Source organism: Drosophila bipectinata, chromosome 2L (assembly GCF_030179905.1).
Source record: "Drosophila bipectinata strain 14024-0381.07 chromosome 2L, DbipHiC1v2, whole genome shotgun sequence".
NCBI classification, from domain to species: Eukaryota; Metazoa; Arthropoda; class Insecta; order Diptera; family Drosophilidae; genus Drosophila; species Drosophila bipectinata.
Genome location: NC_091736.1, coordinates 19,636,152 through 19,663,780, shown reverse-complemented (window position 1 = coordinate 19,663,780; position 27,629 = coordinate 19,636,152). Strand labels below are relative to the sequence as shown.

The following is a 27,629-nucleotide window of genomic DNA, read 5'->3' as shown; positions in this document are numbered from 1 at the left end:
AAAGCTCGTTCGTTGTGAATGGCACTGGCAAGAAGCAGCATCAAGTTGCCTGCCTGGAAGTTTTCTCTGGTTTTTCATTTTTGTGAAGCCGTGGGTGTGATATTTTTATCCAAAACTGACATAAATACCAAGTCAAGTGCTTGGACCAACTAACTATAGCCAATTAAGCCGGAAAAGTGCCGATAATCGACCGCTAACATGTCGGAAAGATCGAAAGGTGACGTGTCCGCTCGCGTAAACAACAATCAAAACCCAAACGCGACGCGTGTCGTGAAAAATCCGCTGCTCAGCGCCTCGGTTACCGGTTTGAGTTTCGACGACTTTCCCAACAAGCCGCAGCTCCTGCCCGCCGCTCCGCCCGTCGTCCACGCCCCGCCACCCGCTCCGGCCCCCGCTTTGATTGCTGGCATCCTGAACCGCGGTAAGTGGGTCAGGGTTGGACGGATTTCTATCGAGTGGAGGGGGTGACCTGTTGCACGTTCCACCGCTGATAAGCTGGTGATAAGATGTCGGCCCTGGTCCAAGGGTACTCCATAGTTAATGACAGTTGGACGAGTAGTGAACTAAACCGTAGTAATAAGATTTCAAAAACCTCAGACTGTTTGTTTCAATATTTACGTTTATTTGACCCAGTCAAGCAAGATAAGGAAATATAAATAAAAAATCTTACATCAGAGTACTTCTGCTTTGGAAGTTTGCCGCTACAAGTGCTTGATAGCTGCCGATAACTCTAAAAATAAGTAAGTTTTAGCAACGCAAGCTTTAACAGAAGAATTCGTCATTCAATGGCAATTTTATTTGGCTCCTTCCACTTCATCTGGCACTTTGGCACGATAACAAAACAGAAGTCTACTCCATGCTTCTGGTGGAATGCGATCTGTAGGTTGGGAGCTCCATGACCACTTTCCTGCGGCGGCAACACCACACAATCCCCCAGATAATGGCTATAATTAGGAGAAGCAGCAGAATGACTCCCAAACATATCGCTGCGATGGCGGCCTCTGTCAAGTACACATCCCTCACGTCTATGGTGAGGCTCCTCTGATTTCCAGCCGCATCGTAGGCCACAAACGACACTTTGGGTTCGCAGCAGGAGGCCATGTAGGTGGCTTTTAAGGGCTCTGTTGTGCCAGCTGTATAGTAGTTCCTGTAGAACAGTCCCTCGGGGGGTGTGGCCTGTAGGCGCAGCATGCCGGATTGCCAATCCTGAGCGGTAACATCCAGTGTCCAGAAGCGTTCGCCGCAGTTCAGGGATTCGGGTGTAAGATAATCACAGCGACTGCCAAACTCCCAGGATAAGGTGGGACCAGTGGTGTCCTGATTGAAGATGAATTATGGAATAGGTTAGGATTTTCTATCATTTTAAATATATTTTTTTTTACAAACCTGTGCATCTATGCTGGTAACCACTTTAAGATTGACCGCCATTGTGGTGGTTTCGCGCCCATAATGGCTGAAAGTGATCCTGTCCGTGGTGCCCTGGGTTGTTCCAGTGGGAACTAATACTGTTAGACGCACAGTGGCCGTCTCCTGAGCCCGAAGATTCAATCTGAAAAATAAACACTGCTTACTTGAACAAACCACAAGAAGAACACTACCCACCTGGTAGGATTCAACTGAACCAGAAAGCGTCGCTCGTCGGTGACCTGAATGGTTGAATACACGGCTTCGGAACGCATATTAGTGACCTCAAAAAGAAGCGTAGCCATTTGCCCCGCCGTGACCAGAATCTGGGACTGGGTACTCAGTTCGATCTTAGTGCCGCAGCGCTGGAGGAGCATGGCATTCAGGGTGCTCCTGGGTTGGCCAGTGGCGGAAGCCAGCAGTGTTTGATTGAGATTTGGGGCCCTCTGGATTTCCTTTTCCGAGAACGTTTCAATCTCGTTCTTTGGCGAGTCAACATCGTCTTCGATTTTCTCGGTGTCCTTTTCCTTGTCGGGAAACTGAATCCTGGCGAGGCGGGGTTTGTTCTGGCCATTTTTGTAGTAGCTATCGATGCGCTTGATTATGTCGCCTGTTGGGAAATACGGAAAAGCATTAGGAAAACAGCTGGACACACGTGTTAACACATGCCATAGAGATGATGGCGTCAGCTCTGACGCGGGCTCCTCGGCCGATCTGACATTGGTTATCAGTGCGCTTTCGTTCGTTCCATTTTCTGGCAAACAGGCAGCAGCCGAGGCCCTTATCTCTCGACTCAAACCCAAGCCCAAAAGCAATCACATAATAGTCAGTGCAGTGCGGCCGTCAATATAGCAAGGTTGTTTAATAATTGCTTTGAATAACTCACCCAAAAACACATCCGCTTTTCTTTCGGCTCGTACGAATACATTGTAACTTTGGTTAACCAACGCCGGGTACAGTTTCAATTTGAAGGTTGCTGTGCGCCGCAGTTTGTTAAGTGGTACGTAGGCATCCAATTCGTAAGGGCTCGTGGTTCTAGTGGCATTTTCTGCACCGAATTTCACCAGTTTTTTCAAGTTAATTTCTACAAAGGGAGGTAGAAATAAGCGTAAACAATGATTCGATCAGCTGTTTGCCATTCACAAAGCAACGCGGTCAGCTGTTACAGGTGTTATGGCTGCCGTTGCCACATAGTTGCAATTTGTTTCAGTTTTATTTAAATCACTACAATTAGGGCCATTAATTTAAATGTTATTTGTCAGCTAAGAGTTATATGGAGAGAGACTAATATTTGATATTCAGCAAATCATAAGTTAAATCATAATTCCGAGCAAATTGCAAAACTTGGCAACCCTATCTCAGCAGCTGCGCCTTAGTTGTTGTGAACAAAAAAAGAAAACACGTCCCCAAAAGTCTCGGCTCGCGATATAAAAACAATTGTTTTTCCTTGTGAAACCAGCGAATTATGAACAATTAAATTCCACAAAAGTGTTGACAAATCGTTGCTTCAAACGACGGCTGGAATCGGAGAAGACGACATGCTTGTATAGCTTCAAATTTAACGAATTTCGGTTGGACATCAGGCCACTTTTTTGAACTTGGCCCTGGCAGTGATGTGGATTGTCTAATTTTATGGCCAAAAGCGTATGTATTTGTGCAACCATTTTGCATTAGCCATATTGCCAAATGTCCAACGAGTGTTGTGACTGTGTTTTCAGTGTCATTTCGGCCCAGTTTCTGCCTCAAAGGGGTAATAAGTTTTTTCGAGTTGAGGCAGGCAGGCTGGCAACGAAAAACCTCCCCAATTAATTGATTTATTCAGAGTATGTGTATGTCTGTGTGGAGGAATAACTTCCGGAAGATAACTCTGTTTATAAACGAAAGTGTCAGGGTTATAAAAAGTTTTCAATCGGACAATACTATTGTGTATTATTTTCGGTTCGGTTTCTTGCGATAAGCCTCGGGTTTCGATTCCCAAACTGGAAGCCTCCATCATTTCTTGAGTCATCATTTTTGTTTGTCTGACCCGGCGGGCAATCTTTATAATATAACTTACATATTACAGCTGTTTTCAAAATAATAGGAGTGCTTTTGCATATGCACTTGTCCCTTCTGTAGCAATGTTATGCGTTCATTTTTTTCAATTTTATTTCTTTTTCCAAATTTGTTTATGGATACACATTCTGAGGTACCGTTATTTTTTCATTTTACTATCTTCGTTTTCTGAGAATTACCCAAATTCGTAAACAAACTTCATTTTGCGCTCATCAAAATAATAGGAGTGTGCCATTTTAATCTGTTCAGAGCGCAAAAAAAGGTAATTATTCTTAAAAAAACGGCTTAAAAGTATAGAATGATTAATATCCAACTACAATTTTAACGTTTAAGATCGAAAATTTAAAGCAATGGGTCGTGGCAAACATTGCACACCTGAGCGGCGTGATTTGATCAAAAACTTGATTTCAAGTGGGAAAACGTACAAGGAAGTACAAAAAATAATTGGATGCGGTGCTTCCATGATCCGAAATGCACTAAAATTTTCGCCCAAGCCGGAAACCCGCGGCCGACCCCAAGTTCTAGCCGATAAACTGGCTACACGTGTTGCAAGGTACTCGAAGAAGCATCCTTTTGCAAGCTGCAAAGAAATCAAGGATGAGCTTAACTTGGACGCAAGTATCCCAACAATAAGTCGTCTTTTAAAGAAGCAAAATTTGACTGCCCACAGTCCACGGAAAATTCCATTCCACACCAAGAAGCACATAGCCGCAAGAATGAAATTTGCAAAGAGCCATGTCAACTGGTCAGTTGAAAAGTGGCGTAACATCTTGTGGTCGGATGAGTCGAAAATAGTCCTTTATGGTGGCAAAGGATCTCGACAGTACGTTAGAAGACCACCTAACACCGAATTTAATGCCAAATATTGCATTAAAACGATCAAACATGGCGGACATAATATAATGATTTGGGCATGTTTCTCGTACTATGGCGTAGGTCCAATATATTGGATTAAAAATATTATGGATGGTCCTGGATATGTCCAAATAATGCAGGAAACAATGCTGCCTTATGCTAGCGAAGAAATGCCACTGGTTTGGGTCTTCCAGCAAGACAATGACCCAAAGCACACAAGTAAAGTGGCTAAGAAGTGGTTTGCAGACAATAAGATTGCAGTACTTGAATGGCCCGCCCAGTCCCCCGATCTGAATCCGATCGAAAATTTATGGACAGACGTTAAAAAGGCGGTCGCAGAAAGGCATCCAACTAATGTTTCCGAGCTTTGGGAAATTGTAAAGGCCTCTTGGACCTCGATTCGTCCCGAAAGATGCCAGAAATTGGTGGATTCCATGCCAAGGCGCTGTGCGGCAGTGATAGCCAATAAAGGTGGTGCCACGAAGTACTAATTATAGTTTTTTTTAATTACATTTAACATTAAATTACTTAATATAACCATATTTTATCGTTATATATTATTTTCAAAAGTTCTGAGAGAATTTGCTTGAACGCTCCTATTATTTTGAGAAACCCATATTGGGTGTTGTTCCCTTTTTTATTTTTTTTTTAAGTATGTATTTAATGAAGTAACTTTTTTTTAGTTTTAATTACTTTAATACAAGTCATATTTGTTAAAAAAAATGAATTTAAGAAATTTAATTCGTATTGACATAGTTTTTTTCACCGATTTTCACATTCGTGATGGTCACTCCTATTATTTTGAAAACAACTGTATAAACGGACTTTGTCCGCTTGTTCAACGTGGCGTATGATTAATCTGGGGGATCGCTTGTTACTTTTGATCCATACTCTCTCTCGGTTAACCATTAACTTTTGTGGTTAGTCGACAATTACACTTTGTGCCGGACAGTTGAAAGTGCTTTCGTGTTAGATCAGATCAGATAGTAATTCTATAATATAGGACTAATACAGGACTAATACTCACCGATCGGGACGAAACACACACATAGAGGTAAACAGAGAGACACAGAGGTGCGCTGAGGAAAAGTTAAGGTGAACACCAAATAATAATTCTAAAGCTGGTTATTTTGTTAAATCGAATTGCTTCTCTTTGATTTCCTTTTATTTTGGAAGACCCTTAAAAAGCTAGGACATTTATCAATTAATCGGTAAAACAGTAAACATATATGTATGTAATTATGTTGGTATATTGAAAATTCCTTTGTACTACAGTTAAGGGTTAAGTGTTTCGTTTGTTGAGCATTATTATTCTAGCGTTTTGGTTAAGGAAAGCGTTGGGGCTTCGGCTATGTACATACAGGGGGCAGGCCAGCAGCGGGCCTGACTTGGGATTAGGTTTACGATTTTGGGTATCATGTTGTTAGTCAAAGAGCTTACGAGCTAGGGGACATATAAATTACACAGAAGTACACAGTTTTGTTCTGTCTGGGACTTGTGGTTCTTGTTCCATTGTTTTGTTTTTTGTTCTAGGTAGTTTGCTTGTGCCAATATCATTGGGGGATTAGGCTTAGGTTCTAAAAGTAGGCTTGGCACAGACTCCCACACATCTAAATCGCTAAAACACTAAATTACAACCCTGCGTTAGTAGGTGCAGATGAGCAACAGATGAATAGTCGCAACTCGAACTAACCACCATTCGGCGTCTCCATTGTGGCACGTCGCATGTTCGCATCGATGCGGACGTGCAGGCTGGACAGTGTCGTGTCCACGGGCAGGTCCAGCTCCTGGACGCCCTGATATGCGTCCGACACTAGAGTGAGCTGGAATGGGAATTAAAAAAATATATAGTAAATTATTGATATTAGTAGTCTGGAGAATATATTTTATCTAAATAGATACGTTTTTAAGGAGTAATAGGATCTGAAAAAAATGTATATTTACTTTTTCCTAATATCTCTAGAATGTTTGTTTAAAATTTAAGAATTTCTGACTATCTTCTTAGGGACTTTTGAAACTTTTCTGTCCTTTTTTTTAAAGTCGGTGCCAATTATATAATATATTCAAAGCTAGTTTTCCGATTGTCTCAAACGTTGGTTACAATTTCCAAAAATAATTAACAACGTAATGCTGTTACATTTTTTTTTTATTTGTTTAAAATATTTATTTTATAGGACGAAATTAGATCAGCAATCCTTTTAGCCTTTTTTTCTTTAGAAATCATGTTAACTACTTTTAAATCTTCCCAAAAATTTAAATTTCAAACAACCTTTAGAAAAATATCAAATGAAATCCCTTTTCTAACCATAGAATTTTAATTTTTGGATTTAAGATGATCAGACATCACGTTATAATGAGTTTTTTTTTCAGAATAATTGTAGCCATTATCGTATTTGTTTATAGTTCTACCTTGATACGTTACCAATGTGTTGGAACAAACTCTTCATTCTAATTAATAGATAGGAATAAATATATAGAACAATTCACCAAATTCCTGTCTTAAACCAGTTTTAAACCCCCCTTTAGATCAAATAAAACTAACACTAACTTTAGAGTTTAAACTTTAAAGTTGAATCTCAAAAAAAATGCAAAGAATTCCCAAAACCAGAATGCAGAGCCCAGGTTTTTGGCATTTTTGTGTGGGCTCCTTTCTATCAACAACTTTGCCCTTCACTTTTCTTTCCATAACCTAGTTTGGCACCAGCCTACAATAACAACAACAATAACAAAAGCAACTAAAGATGCAACATCATCAAGCTGCCACCTGCCGCCTGGCCAAGAGGCTCCGTAATCCAAGTGGCTTCGTCTCAGTTGGCTGCTTGGGCAACACTTGGCTAGATTGGGTCTGGTTGCTGGCCTGTTGTTGTGGTTATAGTGGATGCTACTGCTGTTGTTGTTAGTCGCTGGCGGCTGCCACTTTCAGTTTTCAACACTGAGGCCGTCCCTCGTGCCACCTGCCTGGCTGCCACTCCGCCAGTGTACACCAGTCTGCCAGACTGGCGTTTGCAAACGATTTAATTACCCCAATTGCGGGTCTGCGGGTCAGGTTTGCTCGTTATCATTGCGATCATATCTCACCGTATTGCCCGCTATGTGCTGTCCGTGCTCGGTGCTCACAATGTGTATGATTTCGCCCCCCGACCGGGTGGCTACCTCTCCCAGGATGCCTCCCACAGCGTCCTCGGTTTCGTTTTCGCTTCCCGATCGCTCGCCGTACCACAACAGGAATAGCTGAAAGGAAGAGTATAAGATTTCAATTAGTACCATGATCTGGAAAGGGTATCTCTCGAATGGGCTTGATTATCTCACCCTGATCCTCTTCTTCAGCAGAGTAATGGCTGCGTCTTGGACCAGTTCTGTGTGTGGGGGAATGGCGGCTGTCGATATGAAGACGGCACTGTCGTAGGGCACCAGCTCGGCGGCATGCAGGACGCCCACGAAAGAGTTGCCGCCCTCGTGCTCCTTGGTGCTGTTCAGGCCGGCTATGAACTCCCGGGTGTTGTTGAAACTAAAGGCGGAGGGGGCTCCTGAAAGTGGGGAATTATAGAACTTCAACAATAGGATGATCTATGATCCACTTACCCGCTGCATTCAATGTGACGAGGACGATCTTGATGTCTATATTCTTGTCCTGGAGGGCGTCGATGTAGAGCCGCTTGGCCTGCTCCAGAGAGGCCGAAGATGGGTCCACTATCACGGCCAGCGGCATGCGGATGTACACATCCTTGATGTAGTTCCGCAGCTGATCCGCCGGCAGTAGTTCCGGCTTGACGGGCACGTGGATGTGCTTCGCTTGTTTCCGGGGACTGGTTGTCGTTGGGATTGTTGTGCTCGATGTGGATGTGGTGGAGGGTGATGTCACGGGCCCAGGTGCCTGGGTGGACGAGGGCCAGGGGAAACCGCCGAAACGTGCCCTCAGCACGGGCAGTGGCTCCGGCGACGTGGCTGCGGTTGGATGAGGCTTCACCTCCGCCTGATCGTCGTAGTATTCGTCCTCGGTGGAGTACTTGAAGGACTGCGGCTTGCTCGGACTGGGCAACTGCTGGACTTGAGCCTGGGGCATTGGCTGATGCTGCTCCACCTGGTAGGTGACGTCAATGGGGTGCTCCTCTTCCGTGGATTTCGTGGCCTCCTCCTCCACATACTCTGAAATGTCGTGCTCCTGGTGCTCCCTTTGGGGGAATCGCTCCGCCTTGGCTTGGCGCACATATTCGGGGATCAAGGTGGTGGCCATCCGAGCGGTGGTGCTGGCCATCAACTCGTCCTCGGAGGTGTCGTAGTAGTAGTCCTTCGACTGCCCGCCTGCCGAGTCCACCTTACTGACCCGCTTCTGCGAGGGCGCGTCCTCCATCACTTCGGCAGCCGTGTTCTCCTCCGAGTAGGGAGCCATGGTGTTCAGCCGGCTCTCCAGGGGTCTCAGGGTGCTCATCATGTCCTGCTCCATGTTAAAGCCGCTCTCCGTGTGATCCTCGTCCAGGCTGTTGCGGTGCTGCTGCATCTCCGTTTCCACCTCGATTTCCAGCTGCGTGGGATCGTAGATGTCGTCGGAGCTGCCGGCACTTGCACTGCCCATGTCGCCGCCGTAGTCCTCGTCCTGGGCGAAGACGTGCCCCTGGAAGAGGGCCAGCCCCACGAGGAGCACGCCCATCCAACGCTGTGTTCTCAATATCATTTCGGGGATTTTCTTTCCTCTAATAGTGTCCACTTGCCACCATCCACGTCTGCGCGAAAAAAATCATAAAAAATTATAAATTTTTGAAAGCCATTGGCTGGTTGAATGATTGATTGATTGCCTGACTTCTTTCGCTTACTTAATTGACGCAATTATTTATTATTATTTAGAGTTCACTTTTGGCGAGCCGTTATTTTTAGTTTTTCTACCCAATTAGTAGAGGTAATGGTCTCTTTTTTTCTGATCCGCCGACTCTTCAACACTTTCGCAATGAAAAAGTGAAATGTTTTGACTGCTCGTTTTGTGATTATCATCGGGTTTGTTATTAAAATCATTTTAAATAATTGCCAGTCAAACAAATCGACGCAGAATAGGCAACCAATTAGAGAGATGTGTTAGATTCCAGGAAATTTCCATTCATCTTGTAAGTAATCTTTCTAAAACTATCATCTGTAAGTTACTACCAGATGCAAGTTGAGAGATTTTGCAAAAGTCATGTTCACGGTCATGCCAGCCAACATGATGGACGAGACCCATCAAAATTATTAAATGTAAACAAACAAAAACGATGAGTAAACAAGCCAGTGGCTGCCAGTGTGATGAAAAGTTGGCTAAATCAACGTACTACCAAATGTCTTAATGGCCAGCAATAAAACAAAAGCCAGCATAGGGTAGGGTATTAAAGCCATTTATTCGACGATATGGTCAAGGTTTTCTGTTAAACCTGCTGCAGGTGGAGGCAGAAAACGCCAAAGAAGACGTTGACAATAAAACTAAAAATATATATACATTTTATAAAAAAAAGACTATTTCTTGCAAACGTGTAAGCTTGTATATAATATAGAAATAAAAATTGTTAAACTTGATTAAAGCTGGCGGGAAACACGCCAACTCGGAGCTTCGATTTGCTCAATTTATTATATTTAATTAAGCAAATTGCAATTAACACTTTGCCAGGGCTTTTATTCGCATTTGTGTTGCATTTCGAGCGGCATTGTTTGAATAACAAATTGCCAGCAAATCAATTTAAATGATTGATTTCTTGGCCGAGAGTCGCTGCGAGTGCCGCGTGATGTGCAGGAGGCGTTTATTCCTCCTTCGAACTGGGCAGATGCCATTAATCAACAAATATGCAAAGCCACCACAAAAATAACAAAAATAATATATATATTCAAGTTGGAATTCAAAATGTATCGCATCGATGCGTAAAATGAAAATAAATTAAGCTAAAATATTCTGTATTCGTGTTTCTCGTTTGGCAGCTGCCCGAATCAACTTGAAATTTGTACATTTTTGTGCGTTGCAAGGTCACTGTCGAGAGTCGAGTGGAAAGAGGGAGGTTTAGGGGGGGGACTACCTGATTGCAACCTGATAGCTTCAAGTTTAGGCGCCTTTTCGTCTGCATTTTCTCTTTTTATGAAGAGCCGTGATAACTTTGTGAAAGAGCTGGCACGTCCATCAGGGCTATATTATCGGGCTAAGACCATTGCACAATAATCCTCCATTGAAAAGTTTTCTTGGGGAGATCAGGTCACGTAATTCTTGAGAAGATAGCACCGGAACTAGGTGATCTTATTTGGTGGGAAACTTAAATTCGAGGAAAGAAAGTTTCCTATTTTTGGAAATATGTCTTATAGCTTATAGTAATTGTTTTTAAACCAATTAACAAGATAAGATTAAGACCAACTTGAGCTTTTAACCCACTACCCTATAAGGTTGATAAGTGGCCACTTGAGTGCCCAAAAACTAGATAAGATTGTCCAAGGCAGGAAGTAAAGCCACTAGCCATTTTTACAATCTACGGCTCTTCATTATTTATAGGCAATTTGTTTTATAATTAAGGTATAGTAAAGTCTAGTACCCAATAAAGCAAAACAAAACCCGAGCGGGCAGTTCATCAATCAGCAGCTGATTCGCTTTGGTTCATAAAAAATCAACTCGACAACAAAAAGGTTCTATAAACAAATTAGAGAGGCAAGCACGTTGTCGGTTGTTTTTTTTTTTATTATTTATTTACATATTTCTTTTTTTGTATTTTTTTTTTTTTGTAGCTTTTGCAATTACCGAGAGTCGGCGAGTGCTTAACAGACGCGTAAGCATTTATTTTCGCTATGATTTTTATATCACTCGGAACGTTATTTTGCCGTTTTTATGGCTCCAACAAATTAATGAAAAATAATTGAGAAAATTATAAATTCAAATTGCGTTTGCCAGGCATCCTCCACAGCCCTGCCTGCCCCCCATGGTGATTTCCCTCATCCCATAATCCCCTTCGTGTCAGTTGAATTGAAATGCACTCTAATTGTGGCAGCTTCAGTCGAGGGGGCGCTGTAGACCCTTTGGAGAACCCACGCGCCTTTATTGTTGCTAGATCTCGTTGATTTTCTTGACATTGAAACGACAATTAAAGCTTGTAGTATTTCAAAATCTTTAAAGGGATTTAATGGGCTTAGGGAAACTAATTAACAACAGCACAGAAAAAAGTGACGAGTTTGGTTTGGTTGTTAAAACCTTAACTAATTTATTGCGGGCTGGCAAAAAAAATTATGTCGCTAATGGATAGTTTTTCCTAAAAACCTATTATTTAACACCTCTGTTTTTAATAAATTCTTTCACTTGCCTTTTATGGGAACTTCTTGTCGACGTGGCTTCCACTAGTCAGACTCTTCTTGTTTTGTCTTCTTTTAGATTTTTTTTTCAAAAATGTTTTTATTAATTTTTTGAAAATTGAAAACAAATAACTTAGGCAACAAACTTGTTTTCTCCTTGCAGAGCAGAGCAGAGCACGAAATACAAATCTCAATGAATTTTAATTACACTCCATGCGTTGCACTTTATTTATGAGTTTTGCCCACTTCTTTGCATTGTTTATTAACTTGGCAGATTATGCAAATCGCGGCGGCACCACCACTACCAACTACGATCACCACACACGGCCCAGGAACTCACTCTTGCACCCAAAATGTAATTGCAAGTGGCCGACGAAAGAAAAAAAAACACAAAACATATATTATTAAGAGCGTTCGATTTTCGGCTGTGTGTTGGATTAACCCGTTTAAATATATAAAATATTTCTCATGCGCGACTGGTAGATGTGTGTTTGTTGCGGGTACGGGTACGGAGTACGGACCGCTTTTATTAACTTGGCTGTTGGCAGCTGCTGGTGGCTGGTTGCTGGTTTTGCTGGCGAACGCGTCGACGTCTCAAATGAAACTGAAAGCAGAAACACCAGCTACGGACCTGCGGAGCAATATACCAGCTCTGTACGACTCGGCTTAAATCTGCTCTGCTCTGCGGCTGCTGTTGCTCGGCTCGGCTGTTGTGGCTTTCGGAGCTGCTCTCTTTCTTTTCTTGGCCAAAAGCTACAGCCACATCAGCTGAAGCTTAAGCTGCTGGCTTGTGGCTTCTGGCTGCAACAGGTTGGAATCTAGAAGAGCGTGCCACTGATAAACTCTGAAACCGAAACAACGTGCTGGAGGAGCCGAGCTCAGATAATGCCACAATTGGATATGTTCATGACACGATTGTTTATTAGCCAGCGCCATGGCTTCGCTCAGTAGTATCTTCGGTCAATTAACCTGTTATGCAACTGATAACATAGATCTGGAACAAGATATTCCAGATCTAATATGATTGAAGTAGTTTAGAACTTTAATATTAAAACAGTGTCATCCCATTTCTTAAAATTACAAACAATTATTTTCCATTTTGGATATCTGATCTGCCAAGTTATTTCGCTTAACCCTGTCAGTTTCCTTCTCAAAGTTGTCAAGTAACTGGAACAGTTGAGTCTCCTGGGCCAGCATGTCTTCGTCTAATTCTTCCTTTAGATGATTCCCTCCCTTGATGATCCTTTTTTCCAGTTCTGGAAACTCGCAGAAGGCGCTGGAAACAAATCCCAGGATAGTGCGACCCAACATGGGAGGTGCATGCATGCAGTTCTCTAGGGACTTTGAGGTCAAGTTGAAGTTGCTCGGAAAGGCGGCCAGAAACTCCTGTTGGTCTTCTATGGAACTCCTGGAACTAATCGATTTGCCGCGATCCAAGTAGTCCTTCAGAATCCTCATCTGAGGCTGGAGGCCCTCGCAGGTGGACAAGTCGTTGATCATTTCGGTGACGACCGTTTTCGTGGAGTGTATCGCAGCACTGTAGGCATTGCGTTGAAAAGTCGCCACCTCGTTTAGAAAATTGCAAATTAAGTTTCTATACGAACCGGGATGAGCATTGGCACTAGTCTGTCATTAATGAGGGATTAGGTTTAGGATTTGGTTTAAAGAGGTATTTTCTTGGAAGTTACCATCAGCAACAGGCCAACTATTAGGAAGAGACCACGCATCTTCAAGGGTTTGAAATAAAACTGAGACTTCCCCAAGGCTCAATGGCTTTTATAGGCTTTTGAGAATATATACCTTCGAGCTTATCATCTACTGTCTATGTTTACAAAACTCAAGAAAGTGAACTCCAGGGAAATAGAGTGAAGAGACTGAATAGTTATATATGCCATTAGTTTATTAAACAAACAATTTATAGAATTCTAAGCACACTGATATTGGTCTTTGAGGGCTAGGATGGAAAACCCAATGGCTTCAGTCTGTTCTCCGCTTTTTGTGAGATAATGATCTATGATTCTGAAAATATCCGGCTTATCTGACCTGGCTTCTGGGCTGACTTTCAGATTTATTTCTTCCATGGCAGATACTATTTTAGACTGAAAAGGCACATAGGCAGCCATCATTTTCAGCTCATAATCCTGAAAGGGCTGGTATACCCTTCTTCCCTTTTCGGAGGTAAAGTCTATATCTGGGCTAGGATAAATGGAACTGCAGCCCTGAACATATTCTATCTTTTTCTGTATAGAACTAGATTCATGAATCGCCATTCCCCGATCGAGATAGTCCTGAAGGTTAGTCTTAGTTTCCCTGTATTCGGGATAAGCTGCCATGACTGAGATCGTCTCTTTCAAGACAGTCTTGAAATTATTGAACTTTTGTTCCCAAAGATCGTTTTGGATAGACTGAACTTTTTGGAAGAATGTGCATATAAGAAACTGATCGTCGTCAAGAGGACTACTGCTGGCTAAAGTCTGTAATTTTAAACAATAAATTTGGAATTCGTCTTGCATTTCAAAAATATGTATTCTTACCCACAAAGAAAGTATTAAGAGAAAGGCCTTCATTTATAATTGTTACTCAGTACACTGCATTTTAAATGTCTCTGCTTCAGTGCTTTTATAGCCTTTGATAATCAATGAATATATGTTTTATTTTCTTAAATCCCATATCAGTTCATTAAACCAAAGTTTAAGATTAAGACGAGTTCAGTACAAGTTCAAGACAGCAACGTATATTACTCATAACACCTGATTATATTCTCAAACAAAAAACCTAGAAAACTTTATGGTATTCGCAGTAATACTGGTCAGTAATACAAATTCGTTTCAAGTTCAAAGTTATTAAATTTTTTGCCAAGTTTCTTGAATAGTTCTTTGCATGTTGACCTTTTTTGGGGCAACTGCTGTGGCGAAAACAAACGCATATACAGTCGAATATTGAATATGAAGTGAATTGGTAATCGACTCGTCAAAATTCATGCAAAAACCGATCGAACCGGGGACCGTCTGTGAACTTTTTGTAGGAAGTTCGACTACCCGAGGGGCGGGCGGGCGGTTGGGCGAGCGGTCGGTCGCATTAAAATGGAGCGTGAAATGAATTTAATATGACAAGTCGGAGGAGTTGTCCAGCGCTGATAGCATCAATAAAATCATAATAAATACAAGCCCGTACATACGTAGTCGGCATATATAAACGATCGTGTGCATACATATATTTTTTTGTATGCGGAAATGCTGGGATATTGTCGGCAATAAAGGGTTAAACGAACTTGCCTTGGCTTTCCTTACCTGTGTTTTTTAAAAGTTATCCTAATATTAGGCTTTGGGCAAGGAATTTGTCACTTGTGGCGGTAATAAAAGCCACAAACCAAGCCATTTCGTTTATTTGACTGTGAATAATGTTCCCAAGTCGTAGTTTTTTGTTGAAACCTTTTTGGACCGCAAGAACACATTTTTGCGGTTTTGTAAAACCCCTACACTCCGGTACAATGGTTCTTTTTTTTTGTGCTTCACTTGTATGACAAATTGTTTTGCGTGTTGAGCTTAACTTGACGGATTTTCCCCACAAAATCGTGCTCATCTTGACCTACGTGCGTCTGTTGAAAACTTCCTAAAGTTGGGGGGGCTGTACTCTATAAGAAACCATTGAACCACTCCACCTTCGACTTTGAATTGTTGCACTTCGCGAAGCACCTATTTTGTGGTTAAAAAATGGGTAAGAATCTCTATATCCCACTACTAACAATACTGGCAATAGGGTATATTAGTGTCGTAAGCCTCGGATAGGGAGCTCCCCAACATTTTGAAAACAAATTTATTGCAGCGAGAATTTATGCAGCTCACGCAATTTTCACTTTGCCATTTTTTTTCTGTAGCTGTTGCTGGTTTTTTGTGATTTTTTTAATAATTATGCAATCAGTTGGGTTGCTCGCCTTCTCATACAGCTGCTCCTTGGACTCAGTGTTCAATTAACAACTTTCCGCACTGGAGTGCAAAAAGAAAAACCCTTTCAATAAAACAAATTAAATATTTGGCAATCGTTTTGTGTTGATTTCAGGCCTGACTTCAGGCCGGCTTTTGCCTGCCTGCTCGACTTGTGATGTTGTTTGTGTGTTAACGTTTTGATTCCGATGCTGATGCCGAGGCTGGTTTAATTTTATGATGAATATATAAACACGTACGCATGTCCCAAGAGTGTTAATCAAAAATTACCAACTTGTTTTCGCCAGTGGCAGCCAAACGAGCCGCTTGAAGAACGAACTGGTGCAAGGCGGTGTCAGTTTCGGGCACTATTTAGCACACTTAGTACTTAAAATACTAAAAGGGCACTTTAATTCACTTGTATCCTTAGTCCTTTAGGGAGTATATCACTTGGACTGTCACTACTTTTGGCGAAAACCTCTCCGATTGTTGGCACGAGTGTCGAGCGACTAAAACACACTCCACTAATTACTGACCTTTTTGTACTTGTCGCTCGGGCAAGTGTATTGGTTTTTTGTGGGCTCATAAATTGTTTAAATATTGAACAATTGGTTGCAAATGGATGGATAGATAAACGTTGAAAAGCAACGCCACACCTCGTACAGCCCAATCGATAAGATAGAGTCATAGGAATCCGCAATCGGAATTACCAGGAGGAAGCGAGATTGTCCCAGATGCGTCACGGATGGGCGACAAGTGGGTGTGGCGGTGGGTGGCTGACATAATTAGCATAGCCCGAAAGGTACTTGGAAAAAACCCCGAAAATACATACCTTTGAACACATGTCGGCACCGTCACCTTTTTCACCTTAACGCGCGGCTACCTGAGTTCGCTGCCTAAGTCTTTTGTTTACCTTTCGTCCTGAAACGGAATTTCGGCCATTATTGGACCAGGTAGTTCCCTAAATGATTCTATATAAAAGCATGACACTTTTCTTTGGTACATTAGTTCTGTTAAACACTTGAAATATGCGCTGGTTTTTGGTACTCCTTTCTTTTAATATTCTGGTAAGGAATTTGCTGGAGGACCAAAAGAAATAATCGAAAATAATTATTTAAAATTCAACAGTGCCTTGCTACTGCCTTTCCCTCAAGGTCAAATAATGATTTGGAGGAAAGTTATCCCGGAAGAAATATATTCGAGACTATTGCGAGAAAACTAGACGATTACATAAGCCCAGAAACTATGGAAATTAGAGATAATGTTACCAATGAACTATCTCTTTTGTCCGAAAGAGCTGCTAACTTTTTTGGCAAGACTTTGGAATGTTTGTTTAGCCAGCCATTAAAATAAACTTATTAATCTAGCTTTTATTCGAGAACTGTACAAGTAAACACATAAATGTAATTTCTTTAAAAATAAAGAACCTCAAACCAACTGATAAAGCTTGAGTTATATATATTTTCCATCTGAACTCTATAAAGTAACGTCAGGGACTTTGAAACTGTTCAGTTTATAAAAAACAATTGCGAAATGCAGTGCAAAATAATACTCGTAGTTTTTATTATTTCCCTGGTAAAACCCTGCAGTAAAAATAATTTTATTTGCATATTAATCTTCTAATAAATCGCAGTCCCTAGCCAGCAGTACTTCTCAGAACCCCGAGACCGAGAACTTTTGTGAGTTTCTGAACAGTTTCGAAACCTTTCGTGGGGAGGTTTGGACAAGATTTGTGGAGATATTGAAATCGACTCTGACCAAAATGGTCACTACTGTGCCAGACTGTCCCGACTGCAGACAATATGTTGTCTTTCTTCAAGACTATATAGCCCGGGGCGATACAATCACACCGTCGAGCTCAACGGCCCACAAAATAGAGTACGCCAAGGGATTCACAGAAGCTGTGGACAGGAGATCATCGATAGATCTCAGTTCCTACAACAACGAAGAAGCCCTCAAAGTAACCATGGACTATGCCACCCAGATGTTTGCAGAGTTCTCCAAATTCCGACAAAAACTGGCTGCTGAGGAGAATAAACTGAGGCGTAAAGTGGGCCAGGATGTTGTCTCCAAAGAGGAGGAATTCTTCGAACTTTTAAAGACCTATGGAGGGGGGGCTACGGAATCTAGACGCGAGGCTATAGCCAATCGCATTTTGTCCTTCAAGCAGCAGTATCAGTGTGCTTAAATATTTTAAATTAATTAAGACCCGACTGAAATAAAATGTATACCCTGGCGATAGGGTATCTGAGTTTATTTTTGTTATTTCGCCGCTGGCGGACGCAGACAGACCGTCGTCTCGAGCAGCTTCTTCAGCATCTCTTGGGTCGCGCCATTTCCCAAAAAGCACGCATTTTATTGAGATTTATTTTGATTTAATTTTGGTCTTTTTTTTGTTTTTTTGCCTGCGGGTTCAATGCCAACAATTTAAACCGTCTTTGGAATTTTTTTCTACCTTTTTTTTCTTTCTGTTTTTAACCGCGATTTTGGCATGCGACCTGCACGAGCCTGGGCCCGGGCCTGGGCCTCGACCGGCCAGCCAGCGTTTAAATTCCCCAAATTGATGGCAATCTTTGGAGGCATTGTTTGTTGTTGTATGGAGCTGGCATGCTTGGGTATCCTGCAAATGATTTCATCGTGCTTGACGTGCTTATGTGGGCCTTAATTGTTTTATTTGAGTGCCATTATGTGCAGGCACTTTGGGACAGAGTCCGTCTCGGCGGACAGACCGAACTCGGCAGAGTTTTGGAGTTTGAAGATCTCTTCTCATCGCCTGAAGTGGCCACAATCTGGTTATGATGTCATGCCCAAAATAAAAACAACAACATTCTTCCACCTTTTTATGTTCTTTTTTTGTTGGGAGTTTTTTTTTTGTTTTTTTTAGAAGCAATTGGAATGAAATATGCTGTTCTACTTTTTTCCTCGCATTTGTGGTTAGACGGAGCGTCTTTATTTATTTTAACACATTTGACGCAATGCGTCATTGTCATTGCGAGCATTTGTAAATACTGGTATATAAAAAAGCTGAAAACTGAAAACTGGAAATTTATTTTGTCACTGCTGGCCGTCAATGTTTTCCAAGCCGGAGCCGGAGTCGAAGTCCCAGGCCCCACCTCGGCCAACTAAATAGCTAATCTTTACTTAGCCGTTACAAGCGACGATCCTCAAAATGACGACAAATCCCCCACAATGTCAAGTGCATTTTCAATTTTAATTCTGATTTCAAAGCTTTAACTTTAATAAGTAATATTAAGTATATTCTATAATTTCCTTTACCGGAATCCATTGCATAATGACTAACATTGGCTTATCCTCCAAGGCTAAGCTAATATTTGGGCATTTTGTATCTTTTTGTAAAACGAAACTGAAAGTTTAGTTACTTTTCTGACTCAGTTTACATTTCGAATGAGTGTTCAGACTGGGAAAGATAATTCACAGAAAGAATACAACTATAATTAAGCTCTTTTGCATTTTTAGCTCGAATCAATAAACCTTATGAATAAAGTAATCTTACATAATTCCCATTCTAATTACCATATATATAGGAACCTCCTACAGGTGATTAATGAACTTGCCTTCAGACGCATCCGAGTTTCGGTTCTAAGCTTTAGCAGATACCTGTTCGATCGACCAAGAACTTATCTAATTCATGGGTCACATTTGGAATCCCATTCATATTTGTTTGCCAAGCAATGCCAGATCTGGTTATGCACCTGCGGTCTATTCCATGAGCTTGCTCGGCCCGGAGAATTCCAAACTCGCGCTTGAATATGCGAAACATGCAGTTCTTTAAATAGTCTCGGGGGTCTTCGGGGTGTGAAAACCTTTCGGCCAGCCGAGACACTTTACTCACTTCGTGGCTTCCAAATCACGTTTCAAGATCGAGGTAAATTCTTTGACGTATTCGCTGGCGAAATGGCACGTTTGGCATGTCATCCCACCGCATGGCATGGCATCGCGTGGTTGGTGCGGCAAAATAATGCTTTCATTCCACATCGACCACATCGGCCGACTTGGAAGAGCTTCCTCTTCAAATGCCATGACATTTGGTGTCCGTCGTCGCTGGCTAATGTCAAGATTTGGCTTTTTATGACACCCTCACCGAGACTGCATGGCAATAATCACTGAAAATATATAAAAACTCGATTTGGATTTAAAGTGTGGCTCTAAAACGTTAGCTGACCTGTTTGTTTGCCTGCCTGCCTGCTCGTGGATTGAAGTGGTTGTTAATTATGGGTTAATCAAATTGTTGAACCATAAAAGATAATATAATATAGAGGCATTTGGAGAGGGGAAAAATTATATTCAAGAAAGAGAGAAATATTATATCCTATGTAAAGCAAATCTTTACACAAACATGGGATTTAAAGCATATATTTCCAGAGGTTATGGGATTTTCCTTGTGCAGTTTATAATTTAATATAAAAGTTCCATTCTTGGAGGTGGAAATATTGTACCTATCTCCTATAGGTCCTTAGGCTCTTTTTCTTCCAGACCAATTTTATATTCCAGACCGAAAAAATAATAGTCATAAAATCAAGCAGTCATATACTCTTATTACATTTAAACCTTAGATCTTGTGGTTCTTTCTTTGAGACTATTTTAGTTTAATGAATTTAAACTAAACTTCTGACCAAGTACTTATTGAACAACTGGGATCTGGGAGTCAAGGGATCAGGCACTTATATATAGCCTATACAAGTCCAATCTTTACTCTGTGTAGATCATAGATCCCATCTAAATCATAGATCTCTTAAACTTATGCATCTTTCTTTGAATATCTTATAGTGTGATGCATCTATAAAATTTTTGTTGAACTGCAAAATACATATCTATAGACTAACTACTTTTGACCAAGTTACTACTTTTGACCAAGAAGAACCGAAAAGTTAAAGTAATGAGATAAAGTTGTAATATACCCTATTTGTGGGTACATATATCCCTGTGCTCCATTTGTGTCAAAGATTCCTTCTAAATCATAGACGATAATACATAGATTAAGCTCTGAATGACTTATGATGTAATTTGTAAAATTTATAGTTTAGGATAGAAATTGGCATCTATAGGCATGCATTCCGCAATTCAGAATAGAATATGAGTCCAATCTGTCTATGAATATAGGCTTATACCATACCATTACTTTTTAAGATACTTTTAATATAACAGAAAAAGAAAACTAAAAAACAAATATCTTAAAGCCTGCTGATGACAACTGCCAACTTTGTCTGGCCTAGCTGGCCTAGTCCAAGTATAAGTCTCCGGCTTTGTCGTCATCTCCACGGATTCCATTCCAATACCATCTCCCCCAGCCCAAGTGCGGACTCGTCGCAAACCAGTTTGAAGTCGATTCCGTTGTTAATTGTGTTTGTCCGCCGGTCGATTTCAATTTGCATTCATTACAGGCCATACCATTTTGTATATTTGTTGTATTTTGATTTGTGCTCGGTCGGAGCTTTTCTGGCCGGAGAACGAGAACGAGCGAGGTGGTGGACCCGCCCATATAACCACTTCCGAGTTGGCACCTTAACGTCATTAGCTAATCTTGATTTTGTGTTTCCCTTTCCTCTACAGAACCCAAAACACTAGTGACTGTGGGCCAGCCCTCGAGCATAGACGACAGCGAGGCGCTTGACGAGATCAACTTGAACACCAGCAGCGAGGATTCGCTGGGCTTGAGTGGATCAAGTCCCTACCGCGGAGCAGGTCCCGATCCGAACGCTAATCCCTTGCTGGAACCACCGCCAGGAGTAGGCAACGATTCCCTGCTGAGCCAGGCGGCCTCCTCCTTCAACGCCCTGCCCTTGGTGGCCTCCAATGTGTTCTCGAGCTTCTCGAAACGGATCTACGCCGCCGGCAGCCGGGAGCAATCGGAGGAGCCCAGGTTGGACATCCAGCCAGCCTACATTCAGCAAGCAAACTACGCACCGCCGCCCGCGGCAGTAGCTCCTGTGCCGGCTCCTTTCTACGCCGGTCCCCCACCAGCAGCGGACGAGGTGGTAGCCCCCGAGCCTCCAAAGCTCTACGCACCCACTGAGATTCCCAGCTCGAACCCAGGGGCACCTGCACCCCCGCCCACTGCGGGAAATCCGAATTCATACCGGTTCACGGCTCGAAAGAAGCTATACGCTCCCATTCCTGGGTTCTCCGAGCAACAGGCGGCACAGGCTCCGCAGATTCCGCAGCCTCTGCCCTTCCAGACACCACCATATCCGACGCAGCCAACTCCAGTTGCCGCTCCCAGTCCGGCTGCTTTTGACATATCAGCCCAGCCAGCTCCAACTCCTGTAGAGGAGCGCAAATCCGGAGGCGGACTCTTCTCCCTGACCAGCCTTGTGCCGCAGGGCGTGCTTCAGAACATCTCCGGATTGGTTCAGTCCGTCACTGGCAACCAGGAGCCGGTGAATAACCAGCCCAGCAGCTCGGGCGGTTACTTTGACGTTTCCACTGGAGGACAACAGGCTCCTCCGACCAACTTCTTTGGAGGACCAACGCCTGCCCCTCCGCCGGCGAGTAATTACTTCACCCCGGGCGGTGCTCCACCTGCGCCAGAATCAGTGGCACCTCCTCCTGTTGGAGGATTCTTTGCACCACCCATCAGTGTTCCAGCACCAATAGAGAGTAATCCACTGCCACCTGGAGCACCACCATCGGGGCCAGTAGGACTATTCACGCCTGGAGAAGCACCACAGGCCGTAGGACAAATATTTAATCCTGCACCCTCTAGTTCTGGACCTTCTACCAATCCGATCCCAGGACCTCCACCCACAACTGCAGCTGGCTTCTTCAATCCAGGATTAGCTCCGGCAACTGTTGCTACTCCACCGTTGGCTCCTCCATCGGCAGGACCACCACCAAGCCTTCCTCCAGCATCAGTACCCGAAAATTTCTTCACCCCCGGACTTGTCCCAGCTGTTGCTCCAACAGCAACACCACCGCCAGCTGTAGCAGGATTTTTGCCACCTAATCCGAGTCCCCTGCCAACTGGACCTCCAGTAGCAGCTGCTGCTCCACCGCCAGCCGCTGGTCAGGCTTCTTATCGCCTCCAAAAAGGCACGCGTCTCTACAAGAGCCCGCTGACGGCTCAGGAAACTGCAGCTCCTTCGGGCTATTCCGCACCTTTGGCTCCCACAGCTGCGCCGACTGCTATCTTCAATCCGTTTGGAGCTCCCGCACCAGGTGTCAATCCAGTTGCTGACAACAGCCAGGGAGTAGCTCTCTTTCCACCATCAGCTGCGGTTGGAGCTCCTCCTCCAAGTGCAACCAATCCTCCACCATCAGTAGGACTTACAAGTGTCCCACTCTTTGCTGCTCCACCAACATCATCGGGAATTCCTTTCTTCAATCCTCAGCCATCGGCAGAAATCAAACAGGACGTTCCACCGGCTCAGGTGATAGAAGAAGCTCCTCAGCCTCCGGTTCTGCAACTATTAGCTCCACCGGTTCCAGACCAAGAGTTGAGCAGTGCCGTTAATGCTCCTCCCCCAAGTATAGTTCCAACAGTAGGACTCACTAGTGTTCCACTATTTGCTGCTCCACCGGCATCATCCTCGGCGATTCCCTTCTTCAACCCTCAGCCAACGTCAACTCCTCAGCCTCCGGTTCAGGAACTATTTGCTCCGCCTGTGTCAGCGCCAGGCCAGAATCCGTGTATTTTTGCTCCACCTTCAAGTGTAGCTTATCCTCCACCGGCAGCTGCTCCACCAGCATCGTCATCGGCGACTTCCTTCTTTAATCCTCAGCCAACGGTTGAAACGTCATCGGCTCAAGTGATCGAAGGACCACCTCTACAGGACCAGCCATCAACCCAAGGAATCCCCTTCTTTGCTCCACCACCGCCGGCTACATCAGGAGTTGCTCTATTTACACCGCAACCTACCCAAGAACTGGGAGCAGAAAAGGACCAGGGATTAGCTCTCTTTGCACAACCACCAAGTCAGCCCAAGTTAGAGGCTCCACAGGAAACTACAAACAGTGTTTCTCTATTTTCTGCTGCTCCTCCGGTGGACAACCCTCTTTTTACACCCCAGGGAGTTCCCTCATTTGCGCCAGGAGTCATTGAACCCGTTATCGAGGATTCACCTCCAGCCCCCCAGCCGGAATCGAGTGCTTCACTTTTTGCTCCTGTGAGTGAGCCAGATCGAGGAGCTGCTGAAGCACAAGCTGAGGTTTCCTTCAACCAGGCTCCTCCTCTGTTTGTGCCCGTGCCAGCGCCAGCTGACCAAAGTCCAGGAGTGCCCTTGTATCCTCCAGTTGCAAGTGCAGCTTCCAGCGCAGCGCCGTTCGCTCCTGATCTTATAAGTAAATGCGCCCCGGATCTTGTGGCTTCGAGTCTCGTTCCCCCAGCAACCGCAGACGTCTTGCTATCTGCTCCCAATCCTGTGGCCTCAAGTGCATCTCTATTTGCTCCGACTATACCAACTGAATCCCAGTCGGATATTGGACCACCTCCAGTGGTTGAGCCACCCACTGCTCCTCCTGCGATTGGTTTCTTTGGAGCTCCAGAGGCGACTACTGCGAGTCTGTTTACAGGAAGTTCCGGAACCCAGACTGTCTTCAGTCCACTAGCACAGACCATAACCACACCCCAGATTCAGGACGCCGGTCAGGACCTGGTGCCACCACCAATAGGATTCTTTTCCCCACAGACCGAAGGCGAAGTTGTAGCTCAACCACCACCTGCTCCCTCGCCCCTACAGAGCTTCTTCGGCGCTCCGACAGCTGGAGCCTCTGCTACTGAGGAGTTCAACTTCTTTGCCAATCCAGCACCTGGAGTCTTTCCGGACTTACCTGTCCAGCAAGGGATTGCTCCGCCACCTCTGGCCCAAGAGCCACCGCCAGCAGAGAGCGGCGCTACACCGGCTGCCTCCTTGGGTTTCGATAATCTACTAAACCAATCCCAGCAAGCGCCACAGCAAACACCAAATTCGATTGAAAATTCGTATCCAAATTCAAGTGCCAACACTTTTGAGTTCTTTGGAGGCGCTGGTGCCCCTCCTCCGACATCAGCCGTCGATTCATCCATTGCTGCACTTCCTGTAACTGCAGCTGTTGATCCGGGCAACTTTTTTGACCAGGTGCCACCGGAGCAGGAGCAGCCGGGTAACGAGGATCAGCGAATCCAGAACTTCTTCAACAACCCACCGCTTCAGGACCAGCCCGCCGCTCCCGGTGAACTCAAATACGATATTGTGCACAGTGGATTGGCTGTCAAGGAGTTGGCGCCACGGTCACAGACCCCTGTATCCAATCTGGTAGAGCCGCCCTCGTCGGCCTGCTCCGAGTTCTCGACCCTCGCACCAGCTCGCCAAACGGGAGACGATCTAATCCAGCAGCATCTCGGGGAGTTGCCCGAGGAGATTCTGAAGCAGCTTAGGATGGCCACCGCCAGCGGGAGCAACGATAAGGGCCAGGCGTCCGCAACGCCTTCAGTGGCAATAGTAAGTACTTTGAAAGTTTTTCGAAAAATCGTTAAACTAATTATGGGTTTCCTTTCAAGCCTTACACCCCCGCCCTGGTGCATTGGTTTTACAAGCGTAGTGTGGACAGCAAGTTCATCTGGACACCATTCAGTCACTATGATTCCGCATTGCTGGAAACGAGCTTAAACAGTGGTAAGTCAGAGGACTTCCAAAGGACCTTCCCCCATCTTAGAATTCCATCTCCTTGCAGACGATTCCACCCTGATTGTGCCAGTAGAAGGAGGACGTTATGACGTCAACATCAAGGAACGCTCAAAGACTCCTGTTTACTGGGAGGGCAAGGCCATCGAGGTGCGCCGCTGTTCGTGGTTCTACAAGGGCGTCGACTCCAAGTACGTGCCCTACACCGAGGACACGGCCGCCCTATTGGAATCTGAATATCAGCGCTCCGCGGAAACCGGCGAGTGGCACCAGAAGATCATGCTGGCCAATGGCGAACAGGTGGTCTTCCACGGCCCCACCGTCATTGTGCACTTTCTGCCCCAACAAAATGGCGACACCTGGGGAGCCAGCACGCAGGGCTCTATGCGGCCGAGGGTTGTGAAGAGAGATCTGGACGACTTTACCATCGATCAGGGAGAGTCTCAGCGCGTGGATCACCTGCTCTTCATGGTTCATGGCATTGGGTCGGCTTGCGACCTGAAAATGCGACCAGTGGAGGAAGTGGGTGAGTCTTCTGGGTTTCATTACTAAGTTATAGCCAAAACCACTTAATGATGTTCCATTGCAGTCGATGACTTCCGGATCATTGCCCAACAGCTGGTTCAGTCGCACTACAAGAACTCCACGGACATGGGTCTCGTGGGTCGCGTAGAAGTCTTGCCCATCTCCTGGCACAGTCACCTGCACTCCGAAGAACTGGGCATCGACGAGAAGCTCAAGTCCATTACCTTGGAGTCCATACCACGGCTGAGAAACTTTACCAACGATACCCTGCTCGACGTGCTCTTCTACACCAGTCCCAAGTACTGCCAGAAGATCATGAACACGGTGGCAGATGCCCTCAACGAGGTGTATCTGAAATACAGGATGCGGCATCCGGAGTTCAATGGTGGTGTGTCGTTGTCCGGGCACAGTCTGGGCTCCCTGATTCTGTTTGATTTGCTTTGCCACCAGGAGCCGCTCAAGGAGAGCGAGGAGGAGAACAAGGTGAGCATCTTACTTTAATGGTTACTCCTTGATGTTTGTATCAACTAATCTTATTCATTAAGGAGAACCCGGACCAGCTGCCCTTGAAGGCCCAGAAGGTACAACTGCCGAACAACGACTTGCTGCCCAAGGAGGTTAGCTACGCGATGGGTCCGGCCGGAACAGGCCAGCCGGTAATCAACTACACCCAGTTGATCTTCCATCCCAAGAAGTTCTTCGCCCTGGGCTCGCCCATCGGCATGTTCGTGACCATCCGAGGCATCGACAAGCTCGGCCTGGACTTTAGCCTGCCCACGTGTCCCGGTTTCTACAACATATTCCATCCCTTCGATCCGGTGGCCTATCGAATCGAAGCCCTGGTCAACCCGGACATGAACGGTATAAGGCCTGTGCTGATTCCCCACCACAAGGGCCGCAAGAGGATGCACCTGGAACTGAAGGAGACCATGACACGAGTGGGGGCGGATATCAAGCAGCGATTCATGGACACATTCAAGACCACCCTGGACAGTGTCAACTTCCTGACAGCCGTAACGAAAGTGAAGAAGGAAGCCGAAGAGTCGTTGGAGAAGGAGAAACAAAAGGTGGGTTAGGAGCGTGGATTTCATCAACTATTCTTAATTTTAAATTCTATTAAAGGGTTCCACGCAGTCGCTGCAAAAGCAAGCGGAAGACCAGGACGACAACTCAGTGGCTAGCACGAGTTACAAACTGCGAACCCGCTCCGATTCCAACTCGACCACCGCCTCCGATCCGGAGTTTGTGGAACTGGACTTCCCGCTGGGAAAGCTCAACGACTCTAAGCGGGTGGATTATGTGCTGCAGGAAGCGCCGCTCGAGTTCATCAACGAATATATCTTTGCCCTGAGCAGTCATGTGTGCTACTGGTGAGTAAAGGGCTTCCTCCTTTGAATCGACTCCCTAAAATGGTATAATTAACAGGGGCTCCGAGGACACGATACTGTTCGTGATGAAGGAGATCTACGCCAGCCTGGGCATTAGCACCGACAGCCAGGTGCCGCAGTCATCGATGACAATCGAACGACCCGTCTCGCACGAGAGCGGCATTAACCAGGCGTTGCTGCCGATGTGAGTCCACTGTCCACCACCACCACCAGTCGCTACCATACCGACAGCGTACACGCCACACCAACTATAATTATTTAGAAACAATTTATATAGATACGTTATTTGTTAGCCAAATCATACAAAGATTTTTCCATATGTGCAACTCTAACTTGGTTAATGGTATTATCAAAGTAAGAAGTCTTGTATCGTCTTGTTCCGAGTGACTAATCCGCTGGCAAAAGCTAGGCCCGGGTCTCGAGCTATATTCACCGGCTGCTGCTCTGGGCACCGCCGAGCAGTGCAATTTGTTATTTTTGTAATATTGAGTGTAACTGAATTTTTTAAAATTTATGCTAAAGAAAAGTGTATGTCCAACTAAAACCGAACTAATAAAATATATTACTAAAAACATTAT

At 44.5% G+C, this 27,629-nt stretch overlaps 4 protein-coding genes across 12 annotated transcripts; 2 read left to right on the top strand and 2 right to left on the bottom strand.

Moving 5' to 3' along the window:
• The first annotated feature begins 4 nt into the window (after window positions 1-4).
• On the top strand, window positions 5-27,625 carry PAPLA1 (Phosphatidic Acid Phospholipase A1). Of its 4 annotated transcripts, none has more exons than XM_070276726.1 (9): window positions 5-421; window positions 21,090-24,955; window positions 25,015-25,129; window positions 25,188-25,664; window positions 25,728-26,146; window positions 26,212-26,730; window positions 26,786-27,033; window positions 27,089-27,235; window positions 27,345-27,625. In XM_070276726.1, exons 1-9 carry the CDS (start codon window positions 199-201, stop codon window positions 27,436-27,438), a joined length of 6,108 nt encoding a protein of 2,035 aa, XP_070132827.1. In that variant the 5' UTR covers window positions 5-198; the 3' UTR covers window positions 27,439-27,625. The 4 variants fall into 4 exon arrangements, with proteins under 4 accessions (XP_070132827.1, XP_070132826.1, XP_070132828.1 ...); XM_070276725.1 differs by having other exon boundaries at window positions 26,209-26,730; XM_070276727.1 differs by having other exon boundaries at window positions 27,089-27,625.
• Window positions 117-16,040, bottom strand: LOC108127284 (uncharacterized). 4 transcript variants are annotated; one of them, XM_070276728.1, is made up of 9 exons: window positions 15,810-16,040; window positions 7,897-9,035; window positions 7,624-7,841; window positions 7,393-7,545; window positions 6,008-6,137; window positions 2,291-2,488; window positions 1,603-2,014; window positions 1,387-1,549; window positions 117-1,317 (listed from the first exon to the last, which is right to left on the bottom strand). In XM_070276728.1, exons 2-9 carry the CDS (start codon window positions 8,984-8,986, stop codon window positions 850-852), a joined length of 2,832 nt encoding a protein of 943 aa, XP_070132829.1. In that variant the 5' UTR covers window positions 8,987-9,035; window positions 15,810-16,040; the 3' UTR covers window positions 117-849. The 4 variants fall into 4 exon arrangements, with proteins under 4 accessions (XP_070132829.1, XP_070132830.1, XP_070132831.1 ...); XM_070276729.1 differs by having other exon boundaries at window positions 15,814-16,040; XM_070276730.1 differs by lacking the exon at window positions 15,810-16,040 and adding an exon at window positions 12,117-12,206.
• Window positions 2,496-17,735, top strand: LOC138925700 (uncharacterized). Of its 3 annotated transcripts, none has more exons than XR_011441900.1 (2): window positions 2,496-3,048; window positions 11,759-11,845. XR_011441900.1 is itself a non-coding variant. In XM_070276732.1 (2 exons), exons 1-2 carry the CDS (start codon window positions 3,037-3,039, stop codon window positions 17,704-17,706), a joined length of 567 nt encoding a protein of 188 aa, XP_070132833.1. In that variant the 5' UTR covers window positions 2,594-3,036; the 3' UTR covers window positions 17,707-17,735. The 3 variants fall into 3 exon arrangements, 2 of the variants coding, with proteins under 2 accessions (XP_070132833.1, XP_070132832.1); XM_070276732.1 differs by lacking the exon at window positions 11,759-11,845 and adding an exon at window positions 17,152-17,735 and having other exon boundaries at window positions 2,594-3,048; XM_070276731.1 differs by lacking the exons at window positions 2,496-3,048; window positions 11,759-11,845 and adding exons at window positions 17,042-17,093; window positions 17,152-17,735.
• On the bottom strand, window positions 12,664-13,322 carry LOC138925722 (uncharacterized). Its single transcript, XM_070276863.1, has 2 exons — window positions 13,284-13,322; window positions 12,664-13,221 (listed from the first exon to the last, which is right to left on the bottom strand). The coding sequence occupies exons 1-2, from the start codon at window positions 13,320-13,322 to the stop codon at window positions 12,673-12,675; spliced, it is 588 nt and encodes a 195-aa protein (XP_070132964.1). The 3' UTR covers window positions 12,664-12,672.
• Window positions 27,626-27,629: the final 4 nt, after the last annotated feature.

Excerpts from the sequence above, each read along its gene's own strand:
- LOC138925722 (XM_070276863.1), bottom strand. The coding sequence starts at position 13,322 with ATGCGTGGTCTCTTCCTAATAGTTGGCCTGTTGCTGATG. Across the intron at positions 13,222-13,283 it reads TAGTTGGCCTGTTGCTGATG|ACTAGTGCCAATGCTCATCC; the intron begins GTAACTTCCAAG and ends CATTAATGACAG.
- LOC108127284 (XM_070276728.1), bottom strand. The coding sequence starts at position 8,986 with ATGATATTGAGAACACAGCGTTGGATGGGCGTGCTCCTCGTGGGGCTG. Across the intron at positions 7,546-7,623 it reads TGCTGAAGAAGAGGATCAGG|CTATTCCTGTTGTGGTACGG; the intron begins GTGAGATAATCA and ends TCTTCCTTTCAG. Across the intron at positions 6,138-7,392 it reads AGCACATAGCGGGCAATACG|CTCACTCTAGTGTCGGACGC; the intron begins GTGAGATATGAT and ends TTCCCATTCCAG.
- PAPLA1 (XM_070276725.1), top strand. The coding sequence starts at position 199 with ATGTCGGAAAGATCGAAAGGTGACGTGTCCGCTCGCGTAAACAACAAT. Across the intron at positions 25,130-25,187 it reads GGAAACGAGCTTAAACAGTG|ACGATTCCACCCTGATTGTG; the intron begins GTAAGTCAGAGG and ends ATCTCCTTGCAG. Across the intron at positions 26,731-26,785 it reads TGGAGAAGGAGAAACAAAAG|GGTTCCACGCAGTCGCTGCA; the intron begins GTGGGTTAGGAG and ends ATTCTATTAAAG.
- LOC138925700 (XM_070276731.1), top strand. The coding sequence starts at position 17,052 with ATGCAGTGCAAAATAATACTCGTAGTTTTTATTATTTCCCTG. Across the intron at positions 17,094-17,151 it reads TAGTTTTTATTATTTCCCTG|TCCCTAGCCAGCAGTACTTC; the intron begins GTAAAACCCTGC and ends AATAAATCGCAG.